Source organism: Aristolochia californica, unplaced genomic scaffold (assembly GCF_029961685.1).
Source record: "Aristolochia californica isolate CCGP_79_NKW_82.1479 unplaced genomic scaffold, dmAriCali1.0.hap1 SCAF_11, whole genome shotgun sequence".
Lineage (NCBI taxonomy): Eukaryota > Viridiplantae > Streptophyta > Magnoliopsida > Piperales > Aristolochiaceae > Aristolochia > Aristolochia californica.
In genome coordinates this window covers 383,898-404,882 of record NW_027181782.1, presented here as the reverse complement: position 1 = coordinate 404,882, position 20,985 = coordinate 383,898, and the positions used below count along the sequence as shown (strand labels likewise).

The window sequence follows — 20,985 nt, the reverse complement described above, 5'->3', positions numbered from 1 at the left end:
CTCAAGGGGCCCAGTTATATTGTAAGTGGACTGGGCCAAACCTGATCCACAACATCAGCCCATTCCAAATGCTAAATTTGGCATAGGGCAGTAGGGTATGCCACGTAAGCCCTAGCTCTTCTCAGCAAAACTATATAAACACCTCTCAGAACATAGCCAGAGAAACAGCAAATACCCACGACTGCTCCGTTTTTCTTTGCCGTTGCTTGAGTTTTTCATCTAATCGTGAGATCTGCAGATTTGTTCTGATTTGATGCTGCAGTCTTTACTGGTCGGTGTTTGGGAACGATGAAGTGTGGCTGTTTGGATCGATGATGTTGATGTTAAAACTGCGTTATCTTTCTGCAAGCGCCTCTTTTAGAGTGCCTTGAAGACGACTGTAATACGCTGAGATCCTACGCCTCAAGTGCTCCTATTTTCTTTAGTTTTCTTTTTTTCTTCCATGGCAGATCAGGCCACCGAGCTCCTGGTAAATCTGTATTTTTTCCCACCAGCGAAGCCCGCTTTTTCCTTCTATACTTCCTCTTTCGTTTTTTCCAGATCAGATAATCTGTCTCCTAGCAAATGAGCATTTTTTCCACGACTGAGGCCTTGCTTTTTCTTTGTTTTCTTTGGACACAAACTTGACTTTCGGATGGTTTCTATCGGCGAATCTAGAATCCTTTCTAGTGCATCAATTCACTACGCAGTTGCGAGATTTTCTGCCCAAAACTTCTGATGATTTTTCGACGTCTCAACATGCCAACAGTACCCCATCTGCGGGAATTTCAGCTATTTCTTGCTCATGTTCGTGTTTCTATGCTTTACTTTTATTTTTTTCAATTACTTTCACCCGCTGTTTTTGTTTTTCCTTCGTTTCTGCTCCTATAAACACCAAGGATTTCATTTTCCTAGCCGCCATTGCCATTCCTAAATTTGCTTGCCAAGCTTGTCAGTAGACATCGATATTAATAAAAAGAGAAAAGTGAATAGACAGCCTCATAAATTGAAACTAGTAACAGCAGTTGCAAGAATAAAATCATCCCAATACCAGTAACTTTTATATTGTCAACGAAGCTACGCTGTTAGAGGTGTGAGTACAGGTCATTGCCAGTGTAATGTACATGAACTGCTACAGTTGTAAGGTATCACTACGATGAGCCTAGCTGCGGTGTTAAAACTTTACAGAACTCTATGGAGCTACATGGCAGTAGACCAATAGCTGCAATCCCCTTCTTCATGCATGGCTCTGTAGAAATTCAAATGCTTTAAATGGGCCACCTTTTCCTGCGACAAGACCCTTTTTACTTGAATACTTATCTATAGTTACAACAATTTGCAAAAAAATAAAAATTCAGAAGGCTTTCCCAATCAAACCTGACAATTTTCTTCAGACTGGAAGTCGAGGCCTATAGAGCATTTCTGCAGCACTTCCGGGCTTCTCATCCATGCCTTGTGTGCTTCATTTGCTTTGACTTTGTATAGGTACATCTGAAATGGTAGAAATTTGATGAGCAGCTAATGGAAATGCAAAGAAGAAAAGGAGAAGGATAAGAGGAAGACCTTCGAAAGGGGAACTGTTGGTTTCTCTAGTTCATCTCCCTCAATGTTTACGCCGGTACCCTGGCATTCTGGACAAAGTATAGAAAGAATGTCTGTTCTTTTACTGGCCCCATTCTCCTCACCACTCTTCCGGACTCTACTAGGCTTTGGACCCCTCTTTTTCTTAGTCTTTCGACCAGTATTCTCATGGTTAAGTTTTGCATTGATAGCTTGTTCATTCCATATTTCATACTCACAGAGAAGAATCCAATGAATGAGACAGGAAATGTGAAATACATGGAAGGCCTACAATACGAGGAAGGGGCAAACAATATCAGTTTCATATCAGTTCAGATAAAAATTATCAGTAAATGAAGAAAGAGTTCCAGGATTCTCATGGTGAGTTTTGTATTGGTAACTAGACTTTCCATTTTCATTCTTAAATATTCTTTACTACCACAGTCTTCTATCTTTTTGTTTTTGAAAATCAAAGTGTACAACTGACCTGAACAAAAAGCAATTTTCTTGCAAGAATAAAAGAAAAAAAAAAGAAAAACAATTAAAAATGGAATAGTACAGTAGTTTGTAGATGATTACCCCATTTGTGTTTCTACTTCTGCAAGCCACATTTCCAGTCTTACAATTGAAAAGAGTAGCAACATCTTTTCCAGGGAGCATTTTCTGTTGGCACATATCACACATTCTTTCAGCCGCTATCCTCTGTTGCTTCCTCAATGCTTTCCTGACGGCCTTGCTGGATATAATCCTTGAGTGTTGGAGCTGCTGGTCATATTGATTAGTTGTCAATGCAGTCTTGGAGTTATCCTTTTGTGGAACTATAGCCTTCTCAGAGGAATTTTTTGTATCTAGACACTCTTCTTGGAGTTGATAGTCATCATGCACAGAGTGATCTTTTTGCAAAACTATCGCCTTTTCACTGGAATTATTTGAATCCAGGCAATCTTCAACAGCAGAGTCACATTTATCATCTAGATCCTGACTAAAATCCTCAGGCTCTGAAAATGATTTAATCCGTTTTCTCCCACAGAAACTTATTGTCTCTACTGAAGGACTAGAAGATCCCAAAAGGCTCAAGTCACTTGCAACAGGTTTTCTACCCAAATCATAATGGTAAGAGAAAACAACGACACCGAAATCAGAACTGGGTAATGATAGCTTATCATTATCATCAGATTCCCCTTGTCCTAACCAAGCACACCATATCCTGTTAACACAATTATTCATCTCATTCAGCCTTAACCCAATATGCCCCATACCCATATGCTCTACTTCCAGAGAGGAAACTTTGTCATTAAGCAGAACCCCTGGAATCACAATCTGGTTGTTATGACCATTTACAACAAGTCCTGAACTGCCATTATTGGAACTTGAATTCCCATTACTATTCTGCCCAGAATATACGGTTATCATGCTGTTGGAATTGGAGGACATGTTGTTGGAGTCCAGCGTCAACAGCTTTTGGTCTTTCTCAGATGAATTATGGAAGAAAAGAACTCCATCACTAAAAGGCCACGGAATTGGACCAAAGAGAGTTACTTTTGCAGCAGCATACCTTTGAGAGTGAATATATCCCCCGAGGTGATCGTTTAATGCTGAATCACTGTAACACCTAGAAAGACACAATGTGCAGAAGAATATAGGCCTCTTCCCATCCTTCCTTATCTCCACATAAAGATGCCCTTTATTGTGGACTTCACGCAGAGTCGCCAAAGCCATGGCTTCTCTCAGGCTACAACCATTTGTCATACTCAGCCCTAACACCTTTCCTGTTGCCATTCCTGGCAAAGCAAACTCCCAAAACCCCCCTAAACAAATCGTAGCTTCACAACCAAGAATTGCTTCAGTACCAACGAAAACTCGCTTCAACACCTCGGAACCTTCATTTACATCCAAGAAACGAAAATACTTCAAGCCGCCAAAACGAAGACAAAGAACCACCCCAGAAGCAACGACTACGAGACTCAGAATTCAAGAAACATCCCCTGGAAATAACAACCCTTTCGCACCATGAAACCAGATGTTTCAGGACATAAAATTCCGCCGACAAACACAACCGTCCCACCGCTCACCAAACCACACCGCAACCCAAATCGAAAAACCACGTGACGATACCCCCGAACGCCCTAACTTCGATCTCTAGAACGGAAGAAGAAATTCAGTAACCTCCGAAGCATCGACAGCTCCGAGGTATGGTCTTTATGAAAACCCTAAAATTGGCTCGAACACGTCTTCCTCTCAAGGCATTGAGCTCCGGGTTGAGGGAAGCGGAGACGTCGGAAGCGTAATCGGCCATCTTCATGTCCATTTCAGACTGGGAGAATTCGCCGGTGGGAAGAGAACGGAACCGGAATTCGAAATCTGGTTTTTCGTCGCCTACTTCTCCTTTTTCTTCCTTCGAACAAAAGTATTTTATGTCCTTCACAGAAAAAATGCGGGACTTTGTAAGAGCGCTCGATAAGTAGATTCCCAGTCGGTTCGGATTCCGACCGAAATGAATGTACAATTATACCCAGAAATAGTTAGGAGGAAAAACGATTCAGGTGAGGGTAGATACGTCAATTCACTGATGAATCGCGTCAACGACCTTTTCGTTTATCCTATCATCTACTCAGCAATTAAAATGAAGTTAAATGCAAATAATAATTTAATTTATCTTATATTAAAATAATTATTAAAAATTAAAACCCTAAATTTTTCTAGCAAATGACAGGGAAGGGGGGGAACCCTCTCTCTTGTGAGGGAGATCAAGAGAGGGGTAAGGCCAGTTCCATTGATAGACTCTCTCTTTCTCTCTCTCTCGTGACTGTGAGGGAGACGAAGAAGGGCAAAGGCCTGTGTCTCGAAATATTTCACTTTATCATTTCCACGAACACTTGTCACTAACTCCGTGTAATCTGTGAGGCTTACGTGATACCGTTCACTAACTCCGTGTAATCTGTGAGGCTTACGTGATACCGTTTGTTTTGTTCAATTACTCCAATGAACGTAAAAACAAACAATACGCCATCATAAATACCTCGATCATGGAAGATAAGATCAGAAGATTGTTCTTTTCCCTGAAAATCGAAGGATTCGAAGGAACCCAGTAATCAAACCCCACGATTTTTTTTTCTTTCTTGTAAAAAAGATCGCACCGATCCATTGATCAAACTTAGAAAAGGAACATTTGAAGAAAAAATTACCCTAATTGAAGTGTTAAAAGATTCTGTCCAGAGGGAAAATTTCGTTATATCACTTCAAGACATCTCGTAGTTCAGAGGAAGCACAAATTTATGGTACGAATAATCGAAATGATTCATCAAAACGTTCTCCGGCAAGAGCCCCCCCCCAAAAAAACAGCCGTCGCCGGCCAAAAAACCAGGTGACATCAATTCAAGCTATTCTCAACGAAAGCAAACAATTCTGGCAAGAACAATCGAAATGATGCATCAATCCGTTCTCAAAGAACATTTAGAAGAAGAACTACCCAAAATGAAATGGTAAAATCCTCACACCGATGTCACCGGCGAAAGAATCATGTAACATCACCTGAATCCATCTCGTAATTAAAACTATTATTCCTCAATATTTCCCTAAAGAAAACAAAAATAAAACTTTACATATACTCCCTAATGATCCGCTCTACGAAAACCACCAAACCACGACATGAATCGAATCCCATTTACACGGAAAACCAGTCCGTTATCCATCAAACTTTTTTCCCTAAGAGCCGCAACATCCGCACCTTGTACCAGCCCTTCTTGCAGGAATGCCCTACGGCCTTCATCCCTTTCTTAAAGAACGCGTTCAGATCCTTGCCCCGTTTCTTGATTTGATAATCAAAGCCCGCCATTGACGATGGAGAGACTCTGGGGGGCTTCGGAGAAGATTTCACCAGGAGGGATTGAGAGAGACGAAGAAGAGGGAGAGAAAACGAGAGCTGGAGGGGGGCATTCGGTTTCTCCGCCAGAGTATAAAACAAGGAACATCGGTGGCTGCGATACGTGGTGGGAGGTTATTGAAGGAGTAAAAAAGGTGGGAAATGATAAGGATCAGAAAAGGGTGATTACGAGATAATTGATTTTTAAGATAAGGTTTGGGGTTTTGAACGTAAGAGTGTAGGGGTTGCTCTCCTTCTTTGTTTTAAATCCAGTTTACAGTCTGCCTTATTTTTTAATATATTAAGACCCCTTAATTAAAATCATTTTTTAACAAAAATATAAAAAATTCCATTAAAATTAATGGAAATACTTCTCTTTGCTCCTATTGTCATGAAAAAGGTAACGGAATCATTCCTGAAGTGTCAAATGCATAACCAATACAATTCAACAGATCGGTCTGTTAAATTCGGAAAGCCAAGTACCTAACCTATTAATGATAGACGAAATGACCTAACTCAAAAAACCGATAAAGCCAAGTACCTAACCCATCAGCATTGGACGAAACCACCCAAGGGGTACCCCTCATCTTGTGTCACCAACATTACATAAATACCTCTTAAAATGACATAAATGAGTTGAAGTGTTCCAATAAAAATTGCTTTAGACTTGAGAGTAACCTTTCTATATAGAGTAAATGGATCAATGGTCCCAGCGGGGCTCGAACCCGCGACCTTCGGCTCATAAGACCAACGCTCTAACCAACTGAGCTACGGGACCTTGATGCATGAACAAAACAATTGTTTTTTTTCACCCAAAACATTATCGATTTCCCTGAAGTAATAAAAAATTTCGGCTTCATTTATCTCAAGTTCTCAGCGAGTTCGGAGAGATTCATGATTTTACTCGTTCATATATCAAAATCAGAAGTTTGGAGAATTGGAGAAGCTCATCCTCATAATAACTCAGAAAGAGACAATACCTTGGCTGCAGCGGATTCTCATGCTGATGTGAAAACGCCATGAAGTTTCCATCAGAAAAGCTACAGATCGTTGATTCCGGCCGGGAAGAGCTGAACATTCAGCTTGTGTTTTCGGGCTCCGGTTGCCAGGTGACGGAATAATCAGCTCCTCTGGAGGCTTCGCCACCGATTTCTCGAACACAGCAAACATTTTTTTTCCGGCGGTGAGGTCGTCTCCGAAGTAGGAGCTACTTCTAAGCCAACAAGGAAGCACGAAGACGAACGGACAGAGGACAAAAATTCAGAGAGACTTTTTAAAGAACGAAGCTTGCTAGACTCTTCATCCCGGCGTTCCCAAACCCAACCCCACCCGACAGTCTTGCATGATTTAGTGAACTCAATGAGTAGAAGCCTGGTTACTGAGGTAACTCACCTTTGTCACTCAAGTTCGCTTGTTGTGCTAGCCACCTCAAAACTCAGCCGAGTCTTGTGCTGAATCGAGTTACGCAAACTCTGGTCGGTTTTCCATTGATCTGAGTTGACAAAACGAGTTTTCCATCCATAATTTGTATTATTACAACTATATCTTATTATAATATATTTTTATCTTTTATAAAATCATCTACTGACTTAATTTTCTTGTTAGCTTCCTTAATCTAGAGAGGATTCTAATTGATTTAGTTTATATTTTTTTCCATTTTTTTACGGCTCATGAAGGGTGAGTCAACTCTTGACTCGGGGGTTTGAGTTGCACAAGTAACCTCAGGACTCGTCCGAGTCTTGAACAATACCAATTTATAAACAGTTCTGGTCAGTTTTTCCGTGATCCAAAGTTGATGCAGATATTTAGATCACAATTCATTTCATGATAGGATAGTGAAAATGAGAGTTGCAGCATTGTACAAAGAGTGAACAACAAATGAAGATGATACCTTCCCAGTCCAGCAATAAGTGCTGCCAAGAACACAGCCAATGAGAAAAAGCTGTATGAAATTCTCAAAAGAGAGGTGAGCTGCACTGAATATACAAGAACTAATGATAACAGCATATTGCCATTCAAAATTGGAAGAAACAAGAGATGAGAGTAGGAATCCTCTGTAAACAATCTCTTCCATGAGAGGAGTGATGAAGCAGTAGACAAAGAAGCATGATCCTCCAGCAATGGGGCCACTCGAAAAGATCTCTTTCAGTACTGGGTTGTTCACATCCTGTAACAGAAGAGATTAGGCTATGAATTCCTTTGGATTACGGACCATCTGTGAATCCAATGGAAGATGAGCTAAAAGCATTTAGGTCATCTTCCTTGATATGTGCGGGGCACAGGTGGTGTGATTAATGCATGAAATGAATGGAAAGTTCAGTACAGGGCACCATTTAAACATAATAGCAGGAAGGAGGTATTTGGACTGCTTAAATAATAAAGCTGCTTTTGCTCTAACCATCTGCTTCTGGAGAGCCTGAGAGTTTAATTAGCAGCAACCTTTACTGTTCTCAGAATCCAAAGCAAGGGTTACAGAAGGCCAGATGGATCATGAACAGCCACCCAGCCTTGCAGAGGGCCAGATGATCAGCCATCAACATGAGCATGTCTGGTGCAAATGCATATGAAATACAGTGCAATGAAGAATGTAATATTAGTTTTTGGAGAAAAACCTTGGGACCAATTAATCTGTCAGCAACAAAGGAAGTGAGGAAAACCAACAAGATCAAAAGCCCAAATCCAACTGCAGAAGCCACTACCCAGTTCCTTCCTTCTGGTGCCTGTTGACCTGAGAAGATGCTCAGTAGTTTATATGGACGCTTTGCAGTGTAACCCAGCAGTGCCAAAGCTCCCAAAAGCTCCATGGTTTGAATTATAACAAGTGAGACAGCCTACAACATCCAAAACTGACACAGCTGCAACATTAAACTACAGACATCTGGTTCATCAACAAAGCTTTTAAAAATGAAATGAATGTGAATGAGATTAATTGGGAAATACTCGATTCAGATTCTTCTTTTAAGCCTTCTTTTAGACATTTCCTCAAATATTAACCAGACTTGACTCAAAACCTCAGTCACCATTGTTGCTTTTCTTGATGCTAATGTAGTTTAAAAGGTGAACCCAGTTAACTCACCTTTGTCTGTGGATCAAGAGTAGTTTTGTGAAGTATCTGAGAAACAACTGAAAGTCCACCAAAACTTAGAGGAATATGTAGGCTGAAAAAATATGCTCCTGTTGTGCTCCATAAACTCCCACTGTCCCAATGAGTATCGGAAGATAGCACTGAAAAGCCCTATCAGTTAGATATCAAGAGCAGACTAAATCAACATTAACAGCATAGTTTGTCAAATTCGAAAGAAATCAACTCAAGAGAAGAAACAAATGAATTTAAATATCTTATTTGAGAGTAAAAAGAATGAGTAACGGATTTCATCCTCGCTTCTGCGGAGCAGGGAAATGGTAACCGTCTGTGGTGAAGCCTAAGCTCAGTGATGGGGTAGAAGGTCGTCAGTTGATCTCGCGAATTGAGCTTGACTCGATGACTCGATTCAGGTCGACATTAGACCTGTCTTAACTCAATTATCTTCAGGAGTTTGTCCGAGTCCAATCGGTCGTCTCTTGCAGAAGATCCGAATCAATATCCATATAATTTGGAGCTGCTCCGAGTCAAGTCTATATCCTTTCGCAGCTGATCCGAGTCATCTTGGACGTGACTCAGTCAAGTTTCCTGCCGTTATGTAGTGTAAAGCCCGTTACGAAGCCGTCACAATGACTTAATAATGGCCGGAATGCCGTTACAACAGTTCACGTTTGTAACTTCGAATTGGCCTTATAATCGCCGATATATTGGATACCGTAACAAATTTGGTATTGTAACACAACCGATATCGTCCGATATATCGGTTCTTCCTCGATGAATCTAATCGCATTTCAATCTGAATCTGATAGGAGGAAAACGTTAAAGTGAAGTTTTTTATAACAGTTGGAAGAGTTCATATCATGTTCGCGCTCAGCCGTCCATTTCCAAGCTTTTGGCCGTCGCACAACTGGTCTGAAGAGAGAAGAATTTTCGCTGACGGAGAAGATGAAGAGAATCCCTAGTAATCCACTGATTATCGCTTGAAGAATGCACTAAAATTGTTTTTTTTTTTACAGACGATTAGAGTTATAAAAAAACAATTTCGCAAACAGCCGTCCAGTGATAATTATTCGATGAATCCACAGAAACTGGATTTTACAGACGATTGAAGTAAAAAGGTAACGATTTCGCACATAACTGAATGAGCACACTGACGATTGCTCGACGAATGCACAGAAAATGGGTTTTTTTACAGATGATTGAAGTGAAAAACGTCGACTACACGAGAAACTGAAAGGATCCCCCTGATAATAGCTTGACGAGTGCAAAAAAATTGGGTCTTTTACAAACGATTAAAGCAAAAACAACGATTTTTTCGCACGAGGAGAAAGGGAGTTCGAAATCGAGAAGAACCTGAAAGTTTTTGCTTGCGTCGCCATTTCGAGCAGAAGAAGTCTTGAGAGGCGGCCTCGATGAGGAAACAATGGATAAGGTCCGTGACGGAAAGGAGAGCTTCCCAAATCCTCCGCCATTGTTGGCCATGTAAGGGAGCAAAAACAGCCTTGGCGCCACAGCCATTCCGCTCTGCTTCGGTGACTGAACGTCTAAAACCAAGTAAACGGCTGCGACGAAGATGAGATAAACAACTTTTTCCGTATCAGCCGATACACCTCTGGTATCGGCTATATCCACTCAGTTAAAACCCGACACATATAAGCTAATTTGCGACACAGAAGGGTCCGCCAACCCATTACGAGTCTGTTTAACCATGGAAAAAAAATAAAAATTGACCATTATTATTTAAAAAATATTTAGTAAAAAGAAAAAATTGATATTTTTTATTCTTTTCTAAGGTTCCAATTTGGATTTCTTTGGTGAGTGAACACGATGAACTTGGCTAAGATACGTGTTCCATGCCTATCATGGCTTTGAGCTAGTTTAATGGCGCAAAATTTCGTGGATTCTGCATGGTTAAACTTGTAACCAGAGGAGGTTCATGAGAAGCCAGAAATGGACCCCGGAAAATCAGGATACTTCTTTCCTTCATTTCCATTTACAGGCAATGATTCATTCGTGTTGACCCGTCTTTGGTTTCAGCATTTTACCGTTCAAAAGCAGCGAGATCGACCATTTGGCTTTCCTGTTCGCCAAGTCTCAAGCCGGTCGGATCGCACGGGTCAAGGGAACGTGGATCTGATAATCCCCATGATCCCATCTTGCCCCTTCTCCAAGTCTCTCGCCCTTTATAAGCCCACATTACTCGTCTTCGTATCTCATTGGGTTTTTTTTTCCTGCTGTTTTTGTTATTTCCTGCGACAGCAATACAGGCTACTGCGAAGATGTCTGCTTTCCGAGGGAAATACGCCGGTAACGGGAGATTTCCTCTGTTTAGGTCTTTCTGTTTTCTGGGTTTTCGATCAAACGTTATGTTTTGCGCTTTTTTTGGGAGTTTAGATCATGGGTACCATGTTTTATTCATGTTCATCGATTGAAGGATTCTCAGCTTTTCTCTGAACTTGAATGTTGTTCCTTTCTGTTCATCTCTTGATCATTTGATTTTGATGGTTTGGTGTTTTTGGGTCTGGATTATCAATCTGTTTTTAAGTACTCCTATTGTTGTTTTTTTACATCTTATCAATAAAATATATGCCCGGATATATAATTTGTTGTCATAGTAATGAGTTGCCTGATGCTTTTTACTTGTTTTATGATAGATAACTTGGTAAGTGTTCTTATAATTTATCTCCGACTCTACCTGAGGACAAGTTTACTGTTAAACTTAAGGTCTCAAATGTTCTCTAGATTGTTTTCTTTTAGTTGTTTTTGTCAGAAAACTAGTTTCATGATTCCAATCTCTTCATTTTCTTATGAAATGACTATGAGATGTTCAGCATTCTCACGTAGGTGAAAGCAGAATAGATTGCATCTTTCTGGCCTATTGTCATACTTGAACATCATTATTTACTCTTGGCTGATTCCATTCTTTGCAATCAAACTCAAGAGTGGGTTTGTCTGTACTAGTTGATAGTTCTTGCTAGCTTAAGCTCAAATGTGCCTAATGTTGAAGGAAAACAGTATCTAGCTTTATTGCTGATTCTCAGTCTAATTTTTTCACTTTCTTTATTGGTGGTAATTATCAAAATTTACGGTATAAATCCTTCTGTTTTACTGCTATTGTTTTTCTTCTAAAGTTTGCATGCCATGTGAGACTAAAAAGAGAGTTGTATACTGTTTTTTCTTGCAATCTTCCTTTTCTACTGAACATACTTCAGGATGCATATATTATAAATTTCTTTCATTGATCTTCTCCATCAAATCATCAAAACAGTAGTTCTTGTTTTGTTATCCCTTTTGTTATAGAAAACATTGTAAACTGTCTCCCAAATACTCTTCATGTATTTTCTTCAGACGAGCTCATTAAGAATGCTACCTACATTGGCACACCTGGTAAGGGAATCCTGGCAGCAGATGAATCTACTGGCACCATTGGTAAACGGTTTGCAAGCATAAATGTTGAGAATGTTGAAGCCAACCGTCAGGCTCTACGTGAACTCCTCTTCTGTGCCCCTGGTGCATTGAACTACCTAAGTGGTGTCATCCTCTTTGAGGAAACCCTCTACCAGAAAACTGCTGCTGGCAAGCCCTTTGTTGATGTTCTTAAAGAAGGTGGGGTTCTTCCTGGTATTAAGGTTGACAAGGGAACTGTTGAACTTGCTGGTACGAATGGTGAGACCACCACACAGGGTCATGACGGCCTTGCCCAGCGCTGTCAGAAGTATTATGAAGCTGGTGCTCGGTTTGCTAAGTGGAGGGCTGTCCTGAAGATTGGCCCTAACGAGCCTTCTCAGCTGTCAATCAATGAGAATGCCAATGGGTTGGCCCGCTATGCTATCATCTGCCAGGAGAATGGCCTTGTGCCAATTGTGGAGCCTGAGATCTTGGTTGATGGGTCTCATGATATTAACCGCTGTGCTGAAGTGACTGAGCGAGTCCTTGCAGCGTGCTACAAGGCCCTTAATGATCACAAGGTACTCTTAGAAGGTACGCTTTTGAAACCAAACATGGTAACCCCTGGCTCTGATGCTAAAAAGGTTGCCCCAGAGGTGGTGGCCGAGTACACAGTGCGGGCTCTCCAGAGAACAGTTCCTGCAGCTGTTCCTGCCATTGTTTTCTTGTCAGGCGGGCAGAGCGAGGAGGAGGCCACTTTGAACCTGAATGCAATGAACCAGTTCAAGGGGAAGAAGCCATGGGGCCTCTCGTTCTCATTTGGACGAGCACTACAGCAGAGCACTCTGAAGACTTGGGCTGGAAAAGAGGAGAACATTGAGAAGGCAAGGGCTGCATTGCTCTCCAGGAGCAAGGCAAACTCAGAGGCAACTTTGGGTACTTATAAGGGGGATGCTGCCAAGGGAGAAGGAGTGTCTGAGAGTCTCCATGTCAAGGATTACAAGTACTAATTTTAGTGACTCGAAGAGTTTTTGGAATGTTCTGAGGTTTTGCAGGATAAAAGTTTGTTTTCTACAATGAAGTCTTGAAGATGTGTTATTTTTATTTAACTTTCTGGGTACGGTGCTCCTTCCATTTGAGTAGAACCTGGTAGTCAATTTTGTCAGTTAATGACACCAGTTGAATGTTCCCTGCTTTATTTCTGCCCATTTGGTTTGGTTGCATTTGATGCTATATGGAGGGTTTGTAAGGCTGGAAAGTTTTGGTTTTTAATGGGAAAAGATTTTTATGAACACAAAGTCTTTTGTTGGTTCAATATTTTTCTCTAATTATCTTACTGTCTTTCCTTTATGCAATTTGAATTTGGATAAAACCGATAATAAGATGAGAAACTCAAGACAAGAAGCAAAACAGTGTAGGTGGCTGGAGTTTCAGTTAAGGCTTTGTCTATGCTTCCTAAGACCAGCTTTGTTGCTGTCTTAGCTGTAAATAGACAATGGTTCCTACAATGCCAAAGAAGGTTCGCATACCGATGGAACCATGCTGGGACATAATGGTGGAAGAACAAAAAAAAGATATAGTACCAGTTTAAATGGACTGGTAGAACAGAAGAAGGGGTGATCAGCTAAAATTGCCACACCCAAATTTTTTATCCAGCACACATTCTACAAAGATATAGTACCCTGATTGACATTGTGTTTTTCTTTACAGCCTGATTGGGGTTGTAGACAAAGCATCAGACCTGTCATATGCAGTACACCAGTCACTGGTATCAAGAAGATACAAAGTGTTCTACAACAGTATGTCTATGTTCTTCCCTCCCTCTGTAAATTTGAGATTACACCATCATGGTTAGAAGAAACATGTAAAATGAAAAGAAAATTCTTGTATGGATCCCTCTGTACATGTGAAGACTGAGGTACAATTGTGATGATTAGCTTTTTTGATTTTGTAATTATCTGGGCAAAGATGCTGTTCTCAGAATGTCAATTCTTTGAGAATCCATGGTAATTCTTGAAGAAAAAGTAGTTGAGCTACGAAGGAGGGGGGTTCCAACCCTACTAGAGATCTCGTTAGGGATTTGAGATGGTTCAGTGGTAGAATTAGGCTGTAGTTCAATGTCCATGCATGCATCAATTGTAGGCTCCTCAAGAAGCTGCTCTTGTGTGTCCTCAAGTGAGCAGATGGTGCTTGTCTCTGTCCGTATAGTTGAATCATCGGTGATAAAGCCCTGCCTTCTTTTCTTTTTCCTTGTTGCCTTACCCCACCCATGGATCATCTCTCGAATTCTCTGTGGAATTAATGCAGCTTTATAGTTTGTTCCCATCTGGAGACAAAAATTTCAGAGAAGAGTACGTAACTTTTTCTGTCAAACAGTTATGCTAAAATGTGATCTCATAATACAGAAACTAATTCTTCTACAGATTTGGACAAGGTTCTGATATTTCAACTGAAGAAGACGATAGACCCAGAGAGAGAAACATGGTTTCTCTACTCACTGGGTTGATTCACAACTGATTTAGTCAACTCAAATCTTGCATGGTTGACCTGTGACTTGGCCCCGTTGCCTGGATTTGGGAAGGGGAGAGTCAGGTCAGAGAGTTCGACTCGCACCCCCCCTATCCCCGGGAAACCCAACCCCACTCAGGTGACAGAACCTGGATTTCTCCAGGGCCAAGTAACAAAACCATGGCGAAAAGGGTCTTGTTGTTGATCCTCTAGTGTGTTGCGAATTCTACCTGAGTAACCAGCGCATATAGTGGTAAAGTGCTGTAGCTGCAGAGAAACTGACCAGCAAACCTGGTAAACATAACAGTGAAAATTGTATAGTCAACATTAGGTAAAATTTGTAACAGCTATGAACATTTTATTCTTATACTCAATTGTCATCTTGCTATTACTAATTAATTTAGTAAGACATGTAACTGCATAATTTCCACATCAAATGATTACCCCAGTATCAGCCGTATGTACACCAATGTGTGGTTTCTAATAAAGCATGAATTGTATCCAAATTGCCACTGTAAAGAATAAAAAGAAATGGTACTTAGTCCAGTTAGTGAAAACTAGAGACACAAGAGTCAGTAATGGTGGCTAGAGGACAAGTTACAGTGTTTAAACTGTTAATTATTTATTTAGATTTTCTTAAAATTATTCCATATTTAAAAAAAAAACAAAAACAACTGAAGTTTCTGTTGTAAGAGTAGTACCCAAAACCAGAAAAAGGACGCAAGCTCAAATGAATTCTGCAAACATTCGAAACAAAGAGACAACAGGAGTTATTTCAGAGGGTTTTACTTTCACTAACCGAAAATATGTATGACATTTCACATAATGAAAGTTTCCAACCATTCACTCAAAAAAAAAAAAAAGTTTCCAACCTGGAAGAGAATAAAGTGTATCAAGAATAACAGTAATTCTGGTTTCTTGAACCAAAATAGATCATCCCGTGGATTTAACCTTGATCCTCTGAAGAATCCAGTTACTCCGGCATTCTCTAATGCTAAAGTTGCAATCACATGCTGCAGCTTTGTGCCAACCAGAAGAACTAGCTGCATCAGGAGAATAGCAAAAGCATTTAAACGTTGATGACAAATATAGTTTTATTTTTCTCTGAAGAACTGATATTGCCAAAAAAAAAGAAAAAAAGAAACTAACAGTTATAGGAATGATGGCTATCCAAAAATAGAGATTGGATCCTGCAAAGTAGGCCATGAAAAACACAGTTCAGTCAGTGAATTTTTGTTGAGAAAAGGCAGAAACACATACAGTAGTAAAGCAATTAAAACAAGAAAATGACACCTTAATAGAGCCAAGTTACAGCAAGTAAGCATAACCAAATAAATACAAATTAGAGATTGAAGAGGCAAGGCATGCTCACCTTTTATGTTAAATAACATGAAAGTGACAACAAATCCCCACAATGGAGCACTGCATTTCATTTACCAAAAAGAAAAGTGTTAATTAGATTAAAGCAGAGCGTTTTAATTGGTTTTCCTCCAAGCATATTAGAGACAGTTTATGATTCCTCTCGGATAAGGATAGAGATTAAGCACATCGCAGACTTAAGAGTAGAACAGGAAAAGGAGGGAAAGTGTTTTTTGAGCAAGTAGGGAAACAAAGTAAAAGCCAGAACTAAGGATGAGGATTAAAAGTCATCAATGAGAGGTGGCTTGGGCCTTTGGCTTAATGGTCACATGGCGAAGGTTTCTAGTGTGAGGTTTTGGCTTCAAATCTCACCAGGGGTAAGGCGAATGTGTGTGTATGTGTAATCAACATTCAGAAAACAAAAATTATGAATGAGGGAAAAGTAGTTGAAATCTTACATCCAATACAAATTTGCCACAACTCAATGCGTAGGGATGTTGAAAATCACAGAAAAACTGTCAAAGATGCCTAATTCCAACTTTCTATTCTTCATAAGAAAAGACCCAATAATGACTTTGACTCACATTCCAAAAGTTAATTCTCGTGTCCTTCCAAAATTTTACACTTTGCTGAAAAAGAGACCGAGTCTTCTCAAAATGCAGCAGAACAAAGTACGGCATCAAGATTAAACATGATAACATGGTCAGGGGGGCATTGACTCAAACAGTATAAGCAACCAAAGTGACATGAAGAGACAACTAAATCACCACCCACCAGGGAGAAGCTAGAAATAATGAGAAACTTACAACATACCTCACACCAACAATCATTTTAAATTCTTCCTCCATGGAACGAATCATGTAGCTATGAAAATCGTAATTCCGAGACAGGTGGTGGTTCTGCAAATGCACAAGAAGTAGGTTTATATATATCATCTGAGCATTGCAAGGGAAAAAGAAGTTTCACATCAAAGAGGTCGAGGTTCATGTAGTTTTTTTGGATACTACACAAGGGGGTCGTTTATGTTTCTGTACAATCATTACCCTGCGTGTCTTTACAACATATGGGCATTAGATAGAAATCCATACCATGATAAACCCCATGCGCAAAGTCAGGTAATCAGCACGAACAACAGACTGGCCAAATTGGCGGAAGAAACAGGTCTGTAAATTATGAACCCAGTAAGAAATTCAATAAAATATCAACCAAAAACTGAATACTCCAAAGCATGTCCTTGATTACTAAATTTCTCTGTAATGCCTACCACCCAAACAAGAAACTTATTTCTGCTAAAAGGAGTTGATGTATGAACTTTGACAAATGTTGATTGTCTTCTCAGTATCAATTCTCTTGTGATTTCTGTGGCAATATGAGTTGCAAAACGTATTAGAGACCGAAGAAAATTGTTCAACAAAATGAGGAAATCTGGTTGGTTTAAAATCCATGATAGTCACATCAGTATAGAACATCAGAACTTGTGCAACAAAATGAGGAAATCTACTTGTTCCAAAGTCGATGACAGTTGCATTATAGAAGAACAACTACAAGTTATCAGCAAACTAAACAAAAAGAGCACTAGTTTTCTTTTTCTGAGTGATAAGTAGCATTACGTGTAACTAAAACAAAGAAAACTTGAAAGTAACATATACATGAGTCTACAGTTGTTTCAGATCCGTTATTAATGGCCCTGATAAGATTGATTAGCGTACCACTCAAATCATCATGCCGATCCATATGCGCCAGATCCTCCCATCTCCTCCATGTATGTATCTGCCAAAGTACATTTAAAAAGAGGTCACAAGATAGGAGCTAATATGGTAATACACCAACCACAAAATGAATTACTTAAGATATCATCCAAAACCATAATATAAATAGCAGTCAGAAATATTCTTGTTTTCTATCTGACAAGGCTACTGAAATACAAATACTACTCTTTGGAAAATTGGAAAAGAGAAACTCAAACAATAGATTGGTGGACAATCAGCACTGAATTACCAATAAATGAAACAAACAATAAATACAGATTTCTTCCAAATACTCCCCCCACCACTCACACACATACAACAACAACCAACCAACTAGAAGGGTAATATAATAGGTAAGAGTTCTGAGATTTATAACAAGTCAAAGCATTCAATGTTTTGCAAGTCAGTTGCTAAATTTAAAATAGGTGTTGAAGACTTTCTTACCTTTACAATTGCTAACAGCATAGTCAAACAACTATAAGATACATGTGTAATTGCCATGACAAAAATGAACCGGTGCAGTTGCTCCAATCCCTCGTATGAAACGAATGGCTCATGGCCCTAGAATCAATGTCAAAGTTAGAGAACAACCAGCTACCTAGTACCCCACAAGAATAAAAAGCAATTCTTCGCTGAAAAGGAGATTATTTTATAACTTGACAGATCCTTTTATCACAATACCTCCTTGCAGGTATTCTTACTAATACCACTCAATACCCTCCTGAATTGCTGATGAAAGATCAAACCCATCAACAATTTACGATCATGAACTGCACTACCCTCATCCTCTTTCTCTTCTTCCACTTCAGACCTGTCGCATGGAGAGAAAATGCCTTCATAGAACTTTGATTCAATGCAAATGTTTGAAATCAAGCTTGAGGTAGCTGTGAGAAGGAGCGATATAAAGCCAAGCAGCATCAGCTCTGTTCCAAAGATAACAGAAAGGAATGAGAATAGGAAAATGAAAAGTAGTTTCCATCCCAGAACTTCATTGTGGAGTGGCCAGTATGAAAAGCACCTTCTTTCATCTTCTCCACTGCCTCAAATAAAGGTTTTCGGTGGGTTTTGTGCAACCACTGAAAAAATAAAATAAATAAAATCACTTAATTCTTGAAATACTATTGCTCACACTCAAGACTAAAAGCTTCTTCAAACTCTCAGCTCTGAAATATGCAGGGCACAGAGTACAAAATTCTGCATGCTGAATATGAATAACAAAGTAGCAAATAATAACTGAAACTAATTTTTTAACACAAAGTGGTATTTACATTTCTCATCATTCATGCCTTCAACTGCAGCTAAATTATCATATCTCTTACAAACTGCCAATTAGCAGCTATTTCTAGTATTGCATCTTGTTCGTGTGCTACGGAAGATCCATGTCATGCTTCTACACTCTTTACTAACATATCAAATATCAATAAAGAATGAATTTTTTAAAAATAAATTCTTAAGGAAGATAAATAGCATTTTTGTTGTTCACCTTGCTTCTACAGCAGCGAAAAAGCATAAATCTCCTGAAGGTGCTAACCAGCTCAAAATTTTAGATAACAAGGGGTAAATCTAATCAATTAGAGAACAAGCATGCCAAAGATAAGAGTATTGGTACTTACATGACTCAACCGGTGGATAGAGCGCTCCACAATCAACGAAACAGCCACAAAAACAGTCAGTACTGCTGCAACAGACCACGTAGGCGTCAAGGCCAGCGACCGCAATTCCTGTGAACTCTCTGCCATTTCATGCAATCTCTTCCTTCCTTTTCAAAAATTCTGAAAGATCCAATCTCAGCAGTCAAACATACATCATTTTCCAAAATGTTACAAGCATTTTATTCACTACTTGAGAGAGAACGTAACAAAGAAATAGCCATCCGAAGCTCCAATCCCCATGCTTGTCATACGACAAAAGCATACAGAATAGAGAAATGGAACTAGGGATAGAAGAAATTTTAAAAATTTCCCCGAGACCGCTCTGTCACTAGCTTCCAAAACTGTCATTGACCTGTTGCGACTATCTCTATTTCTATCCTCAAAACCACGGAGATCCAGTCAACATATTTTCAGTAAAAGATGAGCTGATAACGGTTCTTTAAATTTAATGCATAACAAAGACAATAAAGATTTCCAGCTATGAAAGATTATAATGTTTATTCAAAATTTAAATTGTAAAAGAATCTGGGCAGGTGCCTTTACCTGTAGAACTAGGAACTCGTTCAAAGGGAACTTCCTTTGATTTTCCTCACGGGTGTCGCCACCGCCATTATAACAAACAGATCTCCAAAAGATTTGTGGAGTTTAAAATAATCTTCCAATTATTTTAAATATTTAAACTCCAGAAATTATTGAACGGACCAAAAAATGTCCTTCCAACCTTCGCAATAGATCTCCCCCGACAGCCGAGAGAAGATGAAACTCTGAAAACACCTCTTCCTGAAGACCTTCAATTCTCTGTCTTTGACACCCGCATTTCCAAATGCTACCGGGAACGATTCTCAAAAGCTGATTTCCGGTGAAAAAAATGCTTAAACACAGTCTTCAACGCTTCTTTTCACAGGCACAAGCTACACGCCCCTTTTCTTCTCGTTAGAACTGGCTCAGTAACAATGAACTGACCCTTTCGCACCGTGTCTGACCACTAATTTTCTGAAAGAAAAACTGACGGAGACCCGCTGATGCTTGGAAGAAGAAAAAGAGTGTCTCATGGCAGCTTTTAGAATGACCATATTCTATTCAACCCCCCACAAAGGACGCCGTCAATCTCGCCATGAAGGCAAATGACAGTTTTTCTTCAGAAGTTTAAGTCTTCCTTCCAGAAAAGGCGGCCTTGAACTCACTCCTCAACTCCAAACCTCGCCGAAAACACACTAACTCCTCGTTTTCCTCCGAAAACTTTTCAGACAAATCATCGCCATAAATTCATTCACCAACAGAGAAGCTTTTCAGTCAGTCACAGCACATTTCTCGCGAAACAGACGTCCATTTCCACCAGAGAAAACTCCCCACTTCACCGGAGAGACAGAAACGAAAAGGGTCTGTCACGGATTCGAATCGGAACTTCTGGAGGAATCAAATGAGAGCAAAAAGTGCCCGTCTTAGTCGGCTACTTCTCAGCGAGACTCGGAATACGAGCGTTTTGGTACTACAAAAATTAAACCAAACCGTGTTGTCCAAAGGGCTCCCTGTATGAAAATGACAAAGTTGTGAATTTTCTAAACTACCCTTTTCCTTTCCAAAAATACCCTCTATTTTTCTCTCCTATGAATAATCCAAATTTTATTTTTTTAACTGACCAAAACATTATAAAATATTTTTTAAAGAATAAATTATAAATTGTTATTAGTGATAGGTGTTAACAAAGTCATGTGGGTTGGTCAAGAGGTTGGACCCACTAACATGGATAGGAATTTTTAATATAAAGTGTCTTTTTCTATCAATTATCTATCATGAGTGATATATATAATATATATTTGAATAAATAATTTAATAAAAAATTAAACA

The 20,985-nt window shown here is 39.6% G+C and overlaps 4 protein-coding genes and 2 non-coding genes across 7 annotated transcripts; 2 read left to right on the top strand and 4 right to left on the bottom strand.

Annotated features, from left to right (window-relative positions):
- The first annotated feature begins 302 nt into the window (after window positions 1–302).
- On the top strand, window positions 303–399 carry LOC137945077 (small nucleolar RNA snoR27). The gene has a single exon (XR_011110897.1). It is a non-coding gene; the product is annotated as a small nucleolar RNA snoR27 (small nucleolar RNA).
- A 562-nt stretch (window positions 400–961) lies between these two features.
- Window positions 962–3,947, bottom strand: LOC137943916 (uncharacterized). Its single transcript, XM_068789358.1, has 4 exons — window positions 2,119–3,947; window positions 1,543–1,827; window positions 1,357–1,470; window positions 962–1,266 (listed from the first exon to the last, which is right to left on the bottom strand). Exons 1-4 carry the CDS (start codon window positions 3,316–3,318, stop codon window positions 1,180–1,182), a joined length of 1,686 nt encoding a protein of 561 aa, XP_068645459.1. The 5' UTR covers window positions 3,319–3,947; the 3' UTR covers window positions 962–1,179.
- A 2,158-nt stretch (window positions 3,948–6,105) lies between these two features.
- On the bottom strand, window positions 6,106–6,179 carry TRNAI-UAU (transfer RNA isoleucine (anticodon UAU)). The gene has a single exon. It is a non-coding gene; the product is annotated as a tRNA-Ile (tRNA).
- Window positions 6,180–7,205: 1,026 nt separating this feature from the next.
- On the bottom strand, window positions 7,206–10,061 carry LOC137944748 (uncharacterized). Of its 2 annotated transcripts, none has more exons than XM_068790484.1 (4): window positions 9,837–10,061; window positions 8,478–8,636; window positions 8,014–8,232; window positions 7,206–7,568 (listed from the first exon to the last, which is right to left on the bottom strand). In XM_068790484.1, the coding sequence occupies exons 1-4, from the start codon at window positions 9,999–10,001 to the stop codon at window positions 7,224–7,226; spliced, it is 888 nt and encodes a 295-aa protein (XP_068646585.1). In that variant the 5' UTR covers window positions 10,002–10,061; the 3' UTR covers window positions 7,206–7,223. The 2 variants fall into 2 exon arrangements, with proteins under 2 accessions (XP_068646585.1, XP_068646586.1); XM_068790485.1 differs by lacking the exon at window positions 9,837–10,061 and adding an exon at window positions 8,769–8,797.
- Window positions 10,062–10,386: 325 nt separating this feature from the next.
- Window positions 10,387–13,162, top strand: LOC137943888 (fructose-bisphosphate aldolase 1, cytoplasmic-like). Its single transcript, XM_068789310.1, has 2 exons — window positions 10,387–10,790; window positions 11,832–13,162. The coding sequence occupies exons 1-2, from the start codon at window positions 10,763–10,765 to the stop codon at window positions 12,878–12,880; spliced, it is 1,077 nt and encodes a 358-aa protein (XP_068645411.1). The 5' UTR covers window positions 10,387–10,762; the 3' UTR covers window positions 12,881–13,162.
- Window positions 13,163–13,485: 323 nt separating this feature from the next.
- Window positions 13,486–20,571, bottom strand: LOC137943908 (MLO-like protein 11). Its single transcript, XM_068789343.1, has 16 exons — window positions 19,681–20,571; window positions 19,099–19,257; window positions 18,504–18,561; window positions 18,167–18,408; window positions 17,930–18,046; window positions 17,447–17,507; window positions 17,002–17,096; window positions 16,826–16,900; window positions 16,551–16,636; window positions 15,751–15,800; window positions 15,528–15,568; window positions 15,251–15,421; window positions 15,080–15,115; window positions 14,823–14,890; window positions 14,609–14,669; window positions 13,486–14,196 (listed from the first exon to the last, which is right to left on the bottom strand). Exons 2-16 carry the CDS (start codon window positions 19,222–19,224, stop codon window positions 13,825–13,827), a joined length of 1,659 nt encoding a protein of 552 aa, XP_068645444.1. The 5' UTR covers window positions 19,225–19,257; window positions 19,681–20,571; the 3' UTR covers window positions 13,486–13,824.
- Window positions 20,572–20,985: the final 414 nt, after the last annotated feature.